Here is a 13,262-nt window from a genome sequence, read left to right as displayed (position 1 = left end):
TATATGATAGAAATACTCTTGTACAGTAAAAACAATATATAATAGCATGGCATACATACATATATGTTAGATGTGTACGCATTGTAACAACGGAGTCCGTATGTACGATAGCTTAGCCGTTCTATGTTACGCAATAATGTTACTAGTTTTCATAATATCTCGTTCATCCGTTATTAGCAAAAGCTAAGAAATGTGTAATTTGAAAGTCGTTGACCTACCGTGAATATTATAACTGTGTGTTTTACCATTATTACATATTGCGTTTACAGGCATGGCCTTTTGAATATGGTTCCCTGTAAAATGAACAAGGTATACAAAACTCCAAGGGCCAAGCGCAAAAAGTGACATAGCTTCTTCCATGGCTTTGATACGAACTGTTCAATACGTCAACCAGTTATCCGAATTGCACCAACAGAAATCAGTGAGCGAACCGCCTGAGAGAAGACTGCACCTCTTTAGCTTGTTGGCTTCATCTCCGCGATTAATAGAAACCTTTCGAGGAAGCAAGCAGCGTGCTTCACGGATTGCTGTGTGTGTTCGGTGTGTACTACGGCAGTATCAGCTGTGCCCTTAAGCTTGCTCTAGTAGTACCTGCTTCGCTCTATGTCCGACATCTTTTTTTCCTTTTATTTGTTAGTAAGCGACATCTGCACAGTTCTCATTCTCATCGGCTCGTGGTTTTGTAATCGGTCGTATCACTAGAAGCAATCATGACAGGGAGGGCTTAACTTTTTACCCATTGGCCATTTGCTTAGGCTCGTTCTAGCACTTTTCAATTTTATTCAGATTCGCATACTCGCGCTTCGTGTGGCAACTTGTTCCTCAAAAAAGTTCTATTTGTGCAGAACTTAACGTTTGCTGCCTTCTATTGCATCGCGTCTTCACAAAACGAAGAGATTTTTAATGCTGCACTTACTTACTTACTTACTTACTTACTTGACTTCAGATAAGCAGTTGTCACGACTGGTCTGGCATCCATTCTGTACACACAGTTTGCAGCCCTCGAAAATGCCCCCTGGTGGCAACTTAATTTCATAATCGCAGTATACGGCCACACTACAAACGGCAATCATCCACAGGGTCAAAATGTGCTCATCTACAAAATACATGGAAATTAGAACGAGCTACTAGAAATGATTTCTTTTTCTACCATAATAGAGTTGCTAATTATCACTAGGGCGTATACATATGGTCGTCAATAAATAAATCTCGATAAGTAAACAGTGCAAATGGTAAACGAACGATAAATATCACATGGGTTACCACCAGAGAGCGCGTCGGCAATTGGGCGCGTTGTTTGCTAGTATAAAAGAAAAAAAAAAGGCGTAAAATGTCTCTGAATTAACAACTTAACGGCTTGCTGTCGTCACATCGTTGGCCGGTAATATAGAAAACATCGCATATTATCTCAAAGATGTTTTGGTATATCAACCCCAGCCCAGTACATCTGTGACAAATAATGTCTGTCTTCGTAAATAACATTCTCTTTCTGCGTGCTGCACTAAATTTCAAACTGAATCAACAATGTACACAAGACCAAGCCGAAGACTGCGGTCGAGCAGTGGCCTTGTACTTTGTGGCACGGACACAGCACAATTCCGAAAAAAAAAAAAAAAAGAAAATGAAGAATCTGTAACAGTGATCGGTAGTCACCTTCATCTTCTTTTGAGGCGTCTATAAGAGTACATGTAGAAGGAAGCCTCTGTTATCGCCGGAGGCGTCACGTTGCATAAGGGGAACCCCGCTCGTCCGCGATCTCCGAGCTTCAGTCATTACTTTCATTCATGTTTTTTGCGTTTCTCTTTTGCCTGCGTCTATCTCAGAGTCTCATTCGTCACGCGGCCCGTCACTCAGTATGGTCAGACTTAATACATCAGCGATTTCAATCATCAGCTCCCTTGAACTAGAACATGCTTGTATCGGTTTACATAGTCTGTTGTTATTGCTCATTTCAATGGTTAGTTCATCATCGTCTGTAAATTTGCCAACACTTTTTTCCTTATCCATTTGCTAATCATACATAATATCATATAATTCTGTTTGACACCTACTTCTCCGCGGAGATCACTTTGTTAAAGGTCGCTCGATTCTGCCTCTCTCGTGTCGGAGTGTGGATGCGTTTTGTTTGACAATAGTAACAATAATGTGACTGCCCTACATTTTGTCTCTTGCCGCTTATTTTTCTCTAGCAATAATATTATCGCTAATTTATAACAGTATATATAATAAATATCATTGTCATTGTCAGTGTTGTTTCATCATCGTCGTCATACTTTGTCATCATCGTTATTCATGATGATAATAGAACCAACATTATTATAGTCATCAAGATGCAAAATGTCAATTTTGTATATGCTACTAGTTAATTTATTATTATTATTGGCAAAAGATTTTCAAATCTTCCCGCCCATTAATATCGTGTTTTTGTGACAATTATTAGTTTGCGTTGCAGATAGTCAGAATAGATGAATACTGTTCACTGGAAGAAAGCGCCAGTCCCGATTGTTACAATTACTTGACTATCGTTCGATTGACAGGGAGTGGGTGCGTACGTACCCTATTGGTTCGAGTTTTGTTCTATATGTTCCCTATCGCATACGGCTACAGTTACCCCTACTGTCATTGCTACTATTATCGTCCTTATGGGTCTCCTTCTAGTTCTATTCTGCAGCGATTGATTTTGGCGACGAGGAAATCTTCCCATTTGCCGGACGAGTGCCGTCGAGCTCGATAAAGAAGGGCAATATTTCTATTGCAATAGCGGTTTTGTAGTAATCAATTGGTATAATAATATAATTACCATTATAGCATAGTATAGTAATTGTTACTATCTGAAGAAACACTGTTTGAGCTTAGCCTATTTCTCCTTATGTACGTTCACTGGCCGAACACGTCCTCGTAGTTCACCCACTACCAAATTACCATTAGAATATTATTGCTCTTAATAAATTACCGCGTTGCAGCGTTCCTATTTTCACTCTCTGTGTGTGTCCAGAATCGAATTGTTTGATTCTTAATCCATTGCGCGACATAGTGTACCTACTGGACGCAGCTACCACTCCACATTCAGGCCACGAATCTCCTCGATCTTTTTTTCTGCTATAATAATTATTAACTATACAACGGTGAATACGGGACTACAGTCTCGTTTCACCGAGCCTTTAGTAACAATCGTACCAGTACTGCTGATATATTAACAGTAATTATCATTGTTGTTGTTTCTAGTGCATGTGTGTGTGTGTGTGTTTGTGTGTGCGTTCCCCTAACTGGGGGTCACAATAGAAAATATCTTTCCTAGTTTGAGTTGCTTCACTTCCACTAAACGTTGTTACTATTGTTTACGATGGTTGGCGAAGTTCTAATGTGAGGTCGCGTATTTGCTATAGATCTGGATCCAAGTTCCCTGATCAATGAAGCAATAATCCTTAAGCATGGTTCTTTGTCATTTTTTTTTTTCAATAATAACCCTTCGTTCTCATCACGGAATCTGCTTCTGTTTTTTTTTTCTTTATTATAGGCTAAGGTATAGCCTTTCTTTGCTATTTTGTGTCCATTCACTTTTATTGCTAGAATCATGTGGTTACATTCAGTCACTATAGGTATCCATATGATTATCATTTTATTACGAAACTTAAAACGATTTGCGTTTTGCCGGTCCATTTTGTTATCATCAGCTTTGCCCACCAGCGTATAATGAATTCTTCAATTGCACCTTGTATGCAATAGTTTCTGTAATTGATTCAGTTTGCCTATCGTATTGATGGTTAGCATTTGCCTTGCCCTTATATGCATTTATATTTAATTATTAATTATTTAAATATATTTATTTAATTCTTATAATCACGACGTTAGTAACAATCCTCCTAACTATAATATACGATCGTCATCATTATCATGTCATCACCAGTCGCGTTAACATTTTTTCATCTTAGTTAACACGCTTTATTATATTGTTATACTTAATAATAAGAACCATAATATTATTAATCCCTTATGTATATATATGTGTATATATATATATATATATATACATACATATATATATATACACATATATATATAATGGCTATCTCATTAACGGCAACAGTATTAACAAAATAACCGCTTTCTATATCTACCCTCTGTAAGTCGACTGTCGATATCACTAGATACCCAAAAAGGTGTCCGTCATACCCATCCGTCCGCCCTATGAGATGGAAGGCATATATTGTTTCTGTTACTCGTTCCAACTCCTTCTTCTCGTTAGTATGTCTCGTGTGCCTCCAGCGGGGCGGGTGCATAGAACATTACGAAGCAAGCAAGTAAAGGCCGCAATGGTCGCTAGAAGCTTCAGTGTCACCATTTCTCATTATGTGTTGTAGTGGGTATATTGCTGGATATAATTCCATGATGGTTTTTTCGGCGTGCAGAGATTGCCGGACCTGCTCACGGATCGACTTTCTTTTTTGTTTAGTATACATGTGTCTATGTAGAATATTTTCATGAACGGCATAATGTACGATTGGTTGATTGATTGCCTGAATGAAGTCATATGAATATATTATGCTTATGTTACAAATAGGTTTCTTCAGTGTGTTACGTTTTTTTTCCTGCTAACGCAACACGTGCACAGGAAATTGCACGAAAATTTTTTTTATTTCCAAAGGGTACCATAATGGAGATTTCGATTTATAATAATATGTTCTACATAGAATTTGATCTGAATTATACAATTTATGTTGCTCTAGCTATCCCTTATTCATATACAATACGTTCATAATAAGCGTAATAGCAGGAGAGGCCTGGCCGTAGTTATAGCTTTCTTGTTTGTCGTTCGGTTCATTTAACCTCGTTTCTATAAGTTTCGCCATTGCTGTTATAATCACTTTAATTGAGTTGTGGATAAAGTTTCCAGGTCGAGGGTATCGTAAGTTTTGAATGCGTTCTTGTATGTCTCTTGCGTATGTATGTGTAGATAAGGTACTCAATGTTATTGCTTAACAAATAACCGTTTGCCATCTGTTAATTGTCATTTTAGCAAGCAGTAAATATGCTTCAGAAGATACAGTTGTCAGCCTAAAGTAACTTGGCTTCAAGTTACAATTCTTCAACTGGCAATCACATCGTTTGGCTATAAGGGATAGTTGCTTGTGTATCTGTGACCCTAACATTGCTTGTACCCTGTAGACACATTCAAGCCCTTATTCGACTACTGCCGCTGGATTCATCCCTACATTGAGACGCAGTTAGATGGGTCGATAAACGTCGACCGCGTCTATACGCAGATAATGAAATAAGCTACAAATAAGCTTGCGTAACAAAAGGCCCACAAGCAGCCCGTAGTCATTGAATTGCGCCGATTAGTTAGAGTTGCAAGCCATTCGTGTTTAGAACGACGTATTTCTACTACTGATAGAATCTGGCATCGCCCAATGATATATTTCGAACAATGAACAAGAAATGCAAACATCAACCAAAAACATAATGTCAGCTTTTATCTTACTACGTTTGTACACAACATCCGTTGTACGAAACACAGGATATTTTCAATATAGGATTGTGTGTTTTTTTGTTTTTTTATCTAGCACGTTCAGCTCTGTGGCTTTTCTCGTTTATGACACACATTCATCACCGCCTAAAAGAACACCACTTGGCTTACCATACAGCTCGTCTAGCATCAAGCAACAAACGCCTGCTACGAATTCGTCTACGAAGCGGCTGACAACGATGTATCCTCTGCCTATAATATGTTTTGCTCTAAGTTCCTTTAAAGCAATATTGTTATTGCTACCCCCTTGCAAGAGCATAAGTTAGACTATCTACATATGCAGAAACATTACTATCATGTCGATGTATGCCAGCGGGTACTGTGGGAGTTTTCATATGTTATAATGTTTCTGCTTTGTTTCGCTCTGTCAAAAGCTGGTTGGCTTGTTGCAGGATTCTACAATTCACCTACGGCTTTCAGCAGCCCCACCACCCCTGTCAGGGCTACATGGGGGCAGGCGCTTGAGATCATCATCATCATCATCATCATCATCATCCGTATCGTTATAATAATAATAATAAGCATCATCATCATGGTTGTTATTTTTGTCTTTTTCATCTTATATATCTTCACCGTGCCTGCTTCAAACGCGTAGCAGCAGTAGTTATTATATCAACTCGCTGATGTTAGTACTAATATAAGGTTATAATTGTGGGTTATTGCCATATGCGTTTTTAGGTCTATCTTCTATCATTAATAATTCATATTGTTAACGGTAGTTGATGCTGCCGTTGTGTACATCTAACGCTCATTCTACATTTCTTACAAATGACAGTTCATTTGTTCTCGTTTGTACGATCCACTGTCATTTTGTGACTTTTTTTTTTACGAAGAACAAGAACATTTACATTTTTCTAAAAACTATTACCACTTGTTTAAGTGTTGATTCGAAGCACAGCTATGAATGTTTTGTATACTTGGCCGTTAAACGATCTCCAGAGCACCAGATTCATTATTGGGTGTGGATCTAATCAACGTGCATTTCGTGTCATGTCCGTGCATTGTACCTGCTCTGAAATCCGCTTAGTTCTGAGAGAGAGCAGTTTTTCTCTGTACCGTTATAAACGTATAACGGCGTAGCTCACACCTCATCATATATATATCGTATGTACGCTGAAGCCCATTGGCTCGATGGTTCGCTCGCTGACACGGCCTCATTCACCGTACGTTTCTGAGATTTGTACTGCAACTGACAAACCAAAGTATTCACACTATAACTTGTTTAACACCTTTCTCGCCACTATATTGCAGATAGACAGGTATACAATCGCTTCGGCTAGTATTCATCCTTCTCCAGGGCAGTGGCAAGGGTCAGCCGTGTTCCGCCATATCGTTTTCTATTGTTATTATTACTACTTGCACCAGTCTTCACAACACCTTTCCGCATTTTTAATAGGGTCGAATACCTCGTGCACAACTTTCCTCGAAGTCTCGAATGGAACAAATAATAACAATACATTTTACAAGTTGACAACTTTAACTGCTAGCGATGCATGTTGCCATGGTAAAGAAAAGATGATCGTACAGCTTCTGACCGACGACACGCGCCAACATCTAAATAGAGTACGCTTCCAATGTGTCGAAACTTGAAAAAGAATAGGGGTTACATTAATGCCAAATATTGTTATACGTTCCAGACAGTACTCTGTCCCTATTTATTAATGGATTTCGTTGTTTACGTGTGCTCTTTTTCGCCCCCTATTCAAGGCACCAGCCCACCCATCGACTGTTTATTTGTCGTCGTCGTCTTTGAATTTTTCGTTTGCTCTATTCCTCAACTTGACACCTTGCATCAATCACTGCTCAACATTGCCACTTCCGTTAGCACTTCATCAATATCATCGGTGACACCAGCATCGATTCCGGCTGTTCTATTCTCCCCTCACTTTCTCTCTCGCAATCATTCATCTCTCTCTCTCTCTCTCTATATATATATATTTATATGTATATATATTTAAAGATCTTATCAGTTTACCAGCCACCTTCTTACTTTCTCTCGCGTTTGTATTGTTGTTGTCGAAATGTTATTATTATTTTATAGCCTTCTGCCAGTTTGTTTGCCCCCAACTTCAACAAGTGTGCCATACCATTCATGTTTGTCATTTTAAACTTTTATGCGTCATTATCACTATCGTCGAGTAACTTCTCGCGTTTGCTTGGCTTTAGCCATTTACGATGCTGGCCTTAATAGCGTAATGAGATAGTATTGTATATTGAGTTATTATCATTAATAGTATTACTATTATCTCATCACTTTTTCTACACTTTTCTTTCGGCATCGTCTAGTGGTTGCCATTTTTGTAATGTGTCTCTTTTTTTTTCGTACGGATTAAAGGCGTAATAGATTATCGTTAATTTTCTATAAAACGCTAGTATCTAAACGTGAGGTAAACAGTGTACATATGCATCCCTCCCCCTCTCTCTCTCTCTCTCTCTATATATATATATATATATATGTATATATATATATATGTGTGTGTGTGTGTGTGTGTGTGTGTGTGATTGGGGAGACAATCAATAAATGAAAGAGGGCTGGCCAGGAAGAGATTATAAGTAGGTATGAAAAGTAACCGAAATAGAGAAAATGTTTCGCTGCATAAAATAATTCGTTCTTTATCACCACTATTTTTGTTTCACTTTTTTTTTTCTAGAGTGTGCAACAACAATAAATTATGTCATAATTATAATCGTTATACTATCAATAATAATAGTAATACTAATAGTAAAACAACAATGTTTAAATGAAAAAGGGTAATCAGTAGTAATAACAGCAATAGTAATAATAATTGACACCCATCATAACATGATCAACAAAATAATCGTATATCGTGTATGTATCAATGTGGATTGGGCTTATTTCATTATGTCACGCTCGTCATTATTGTAATTATCAATAAATGAAACATCTATTGTCTAAGAGTGCTCGCGTAAATTTAACTGACGGACGAGCTTGGCAGGTTATGTAACTGTGCTGAGCCCGTGCCGGGTCCTGATGGCGCGTGTGAAATGGCAACTGCTGCTGCTGCTGCTGCTGCTGCTGCTGTGGTGCTCCTGCTGCTCCCGCGATGGCCGTCTCCGCCTCCTCCTGCTCCTCCGCCCCCCCCTCTAGTATTCGCGGAAGCGTGCGTTTTAGCGTGCGCATTGAGATTGCCTCGGTTAGCGAAGCCTTTACCGCAGGTGGCGCACTGGAACGGCTTAGCGCCGGTGTGCACCGACATGTGTCGCTTCACCGTCGACTTCTGCGAGAAACGCTTGCCACATACCTCGCAGCTGAACGGCTTCTCTCCGGTGTGGGTCCGCATGTGGATTTTGATTCGCTCTTTGTCAGCGAATCTAGTCGACAGACGAAACAAAAGACAACAATGAGAAGAGATGTGATAGCGTTTTTACGAATCACCCTTACATCTGTTCTCTTAAGCTACCAACTCCGATGATTTCGATCATAATGCGCCAGAGTACACCTAGCCTAGCTACACGTGCAGATTATGTATGTATATCTGCTTACCTCTTTCCACATACTTCACAGGGAAATGGCCGTTCCCCGGTATGCGATCGGAAGTGTCTTGTTAGTGATGTTTTTTGACTAAACTTATTACCGCACTGCTCGCACTTGAAGGGCTTTTCGCCCGAATGACTGCGCATATGCAACTGGTAGACATTACGGGTCGCTAGAACTTTACTGCAAACAGGACACACATGCTGCTTTGAGGGGCCGGCAGTACCGGCCTGGCTGGAAGAACTTCCTGACGAAACGACGCCCCCTAGAACTTCGGACGACGACCCAGCGTGTTGTGGGTCTTGTTGGTTTCCTGCTGGGCCCCGCCGCTTGCCATGCCGTCCGCTTGGTCCAGCAGAGGCTGGCGCATCGCTATGCCCTTGGCCTGGACCTCCTGCACCGTGGCTTGAATCGGCATGCCCCAAAAGAGTGGAACTATGACTAGCGGCAGTGGACAGCGCCGGGGTCTGGCTGTGCTGCGAGAAATCCAGTGAGCCAAACTGCAGCAAAAACAACAGTATGTCAGTGAATGGCCAGGTCATATTGGTACATAGTAGGAAAGAATCATAAGTTATCAATCGACAACCATGAGAGAAGATAGCAGACTAAAACTAGGTGGTGAGGTGTTTTAATGGTGCGTTCCTTGCAACAGTATGGGAATAATGTAATATAAGGGCTTCAATGGAACAGAATGTATTTATAAATTAAAAAGCCTGTTCTCTTCTACACCTTGTTAGCCAGCGTGTAATGCATCTACGTGATATTCAACTGTGCCAATAGCAAATGTAAAATACCTGAGTGGTGTGAGGGTCGAGATCAGCCTTGAGCTGGCCGAGCTGCTCCTGTTTAAGGAACATGGAGGATACAGGTAGGCCAAGCTGGGAGGCCTGTAGTTTGGGGAGTAATGAACTGGACGCATCGCTCTGGTAAGACCACTCATGATCAGATCCATGAGGTGCGGTCAATGGCGCTAGCCCACGACTAGCAAAAACACTATGTGCGAGCTGAATAAGCATACAACGGATGAAATCAAAATATTTGTTAACTGACATTTATAAGCATACGTGATCAGTAGCTCCTATATGGGATAATACATAGAGATTTTTAAAACAAACGTGTTATTTTTTGACTCTAGAAAGAGCAGAGGCACTAATTTCAATTCCGGAATATGGCCGATCGTGTAATAGAAACCCTATTAGTCCAGCAGTGGACATTTAACAAAGCTCCACATATTGTTGCGCCGTTACCATGAGAGCTCACGCGAGTTATGAGAATATAAATATGGTAAACAAATACGTTCTTCACCTATCTATTATGCTTCTAGGACATTTGTGATGGATTCGTTACTTTATACAATATCTGATGGTTAGGGAGCGACGGTACCTCAAGCGAGCTTTGTGAATGACTTTGCGGTTGTCCGTGCTGCTGAGTATGGTGGGCGGCTTCAGAGGAGGCGCCCGATTGTTGATGTTGTTGTTGCTGATCTTGCTGTGATGAAGGTGCCTGTTGTTGCTGCTGCTGCTGTTGAAGGCTGTCTGAAGGTGGGGGAGACTCGTTCTTGATAATCGAACTGACGGGCGGGAGCCGAGAAAGAGAGACACCGTGCGACGACAGGAATGAGTCGACGCTGTTGTCTTCGCTTGGACCTAATGGACCCAGACCTCCGCCCCCGCCCGCACCGTTTGGACTGCTCGCCCCGGAAGCTACATATGAACAAGAACAACAACAAATAAAATCGACCAACGCGCATAACGGCTAATTCTGCAAGTTACAAATCACTTATACAGAACTTTGTCTCATGGTTTTGGTGTAGGTCTACGTCGGATTTGTTAAGTTTAGTAGACCAACAAATAAGAAAAGCTTCGTGCGGCAAAACCACCTGACAGACAAATTAACTAGAGTTCCAGAGCAGCTGTTTCATGACGGGACAGTTTTTTTGTGTTAATTCTGTCTACCAAATATACGACACCATAATGAATGTGTTTTGTGGACGACTATTGCACTGTTGATCACAACAATAATCATCATTGAACAACAATTAGGTTACCAATGGCGTAAATTTTATACGTGACTCGATGATGCACATCAGTCCAGGATGCCTCAGTCTGCTTATATGATCACAGCAAGACCAGTAACGTGTTAGAAATCTCATAGGCATTGCACTCAATTTGGAAACTTCATCGGAGCTAAATGCAGGACTACCTTGGCCTTACAACTGTAAGAGAGCGTTCATTTCTTCACAGCCTGGTAAGGGGTTGGTAGCTTGAAAAGTGATTGTAAACGAGTAGGTAATGTTGTGATTTATACTAACCGATGTGTTTATCCTCTAACGTTTTGGCGGTCTCTCGTGCAATTAATTTAGTTTTTACTCAGACGTCTCGAAATGCTAGAAGCAGCACTGCGAAACATTGTCATACAGGACATCTATCTATTTTAGATAATTTTTCTGGTAGTCAATGTCGATAAAAAAGAAAAACAGGATCGTTTTTGTTCCTAGATTTATATTTACTGCTATCCGGATACTTTGGGATTCGAATTTGCTTTACGTCGAGAGGAGAACAGATAAGTAAATTGATCAGAGAAACGGTCGTGCATAACGTAAGCATTTGCAGAACAACTTTGATTACACCAGTACAATTTATCCTTAAATTAGTATCCTTAAATATACTCAAATCGGTATATCAGCGACTTCAGACACTTTGAGCGAAGAGGTTTCATGTATGTTTATTTGTTCCTGTATTTGAATGCCACGTATTTCTGATTCCGTTTGGCTCATTTTGCCAACTGGAAAACGTTTTTCCCGTTTTCTAGATAGCGTTCAACTTCTTATAATTGTTTGCAGAAAAATTCGAAAGGGTCTGAACAAATCATCGCTTAGTGGTTTCGCGTTATCGATATTTACTTCGTTATGTCAGACATATCCGCTGTGACTCGGGGGTTTAAAGCGCCGACTGTAGAACGCACAACTAAGTAATGCATTGCAAGATAAAAATTTTGTGCTCCTCGTTACCTTAAATTGTCTCATTCGAAAAAAGGGGTTGTGAAACGGGCTGCTTGTTTCCTATCTTTCTAGCTCAAATTCAATCTTATATGGTCTGCTTTTTGCAATTGCGAATTTCTCGAGAGACTGATTAATAAAAGTGTTAGGCGTTTTGTTAAAAGTTGCTTCATAGAAGGAGATGCTGTACGTCAATGTTTGACAATAGGTCTAAGTTAAAGCTCAGTCGATTCGCTACGGTTGAGCAGCAAAAGGTAACTGCGCCATAGTGGCTATAGCAGTTTGAATATTGAGTAAACGTCCGCTGACATACCCTAATTAGAGAGAATGCTACACGGCTTGAGCAGGTATATCTGATGCACTAATGACCTTCTGTGCACACTTCTCGTATCGCTTACTGGACGTAGAACGGATGAATCTAAGTAGGTATGGGTCTCGGAAGAGTCCATCACCCCTCCCTCACCCTACCAGGGAATTAGAGGAGTACCTAACCGACAACGGCTCTGGGGCGGCTATTTTTTTACTAGCGTTTGTTAGATAAACAAACATACAGTTCCAGCGGTTATGCTGAGTTACTACTACGAGCGTCATTTCTAACACGTATATTTTTTCTAATATGTATATTTTTACATTAATTCTCTATCTAGTTATGGGCTAGCTTACCAAATATAAACAATTATTTTTTAACAATGTATGTTAATTACTTAAGAGGCATATAAACATTACCTTAAATTTGCATACACGATACATTAGCGATTATTAATTAATTAACCATTTGAGCAATGCTCATTGGTAATTACAATCTTGTAATAGGTTTTGTGACTAAATGCGGAAAAGGACCTAGCCAATAAAGCATCTACTGCTAGTAGCTATTCCTTTCGGAGCACCGAAGAGACACCTAAGACTATACATTTGAATCAGAAATACACGCTTAGCCGATCGGAAATACATAAACGAATGTTGCGCGTTATCCTTGCGTTGTGTTTTTTTTTGTCAGCAAAAAAACCAGTGCCAAAACCGCTAGCATAAAGGGAATACGTGTAAACTTCTAGCTGTTACGGTATTTCGAACCATATGTTGAATTTATTATCTCACTTTAAGCAAGTTTTATGTTTATTTGGGCTTGTCCACCCGTTTTGTCGTTGGGTTTAATTATCAGAATCATGAAACTCGAAATCTCAGCAGATTTTAATTTATACTTAATAGATACTGCTAAACCTATCATCGTTTTTTTTATATAT

General features: G+C 40.0%; 2 protein-coding genes across 9 annotated transcripts in view; one reads left to right on the top strand and one right to left on the bottom strand.

The window, feature by feature from the left end:
* Positions 1-13,262, top strand: part of nwk (FCH and double SH3 domains nervous wreck) — a 107,293-nt gene that overhangs the window by 17,141 nt on the left and 76,890 nt on the right. The window lies entirely within an intron of this gene.
* Positions 3,473-13,262, bottom strand: part of LOC111246425 (uncharacterized) — a 41,930-nt gene continuing 32,140 nt past the window's right edge. For all 7 annotated transcript variants that reach the window (XM_086984699.1, XM_022795990.2, XM_086984684.1 and 4 more), the window contains 4 exons: positions 10,407-10,726; positions 9,818-10,027; positions 9,033-9,523; positions 3,473-8,860 (listed from right to left, as the gene is read on the bottom strand). In XM_086984699.1, coding sequence (XP_086840825.1) covers positions 8,461-8,860; positions 9,033-9,523; positions 9,818-10,027; positions 10,407-10,726 — 1,421 coding nt within the window. In that variant the 3' untranslated portion in view covers positions 3,473-8,460. The remainder of the gene's footprint in view (positions 8,861-9,032; positions 9,524-9,817; positions 10,028-10,406; positions 10,727-13,262) is intronic.

Source organism: Varroa destructor, unplaced genomic scaffold, assembly GCF_002443255.2.
Source record: "Varroa destructor unplaced genomic scaffold, Vdes_3.0 BEIS01000001.1, whole genome shotgun sequence".
Taxonomy (NCBI): domain Eukaryota; kingdom Metazoa; phylum Arthropoda; class Arachnida; order Mesostigmata; family Varroidae; genus Varroa; species Varroa destructor.
The sequence above is the reverse complement of the archived record's forward strand: the minus strand, read 5'-3'. Positions and strand labels throughout refer to the sequence as shown.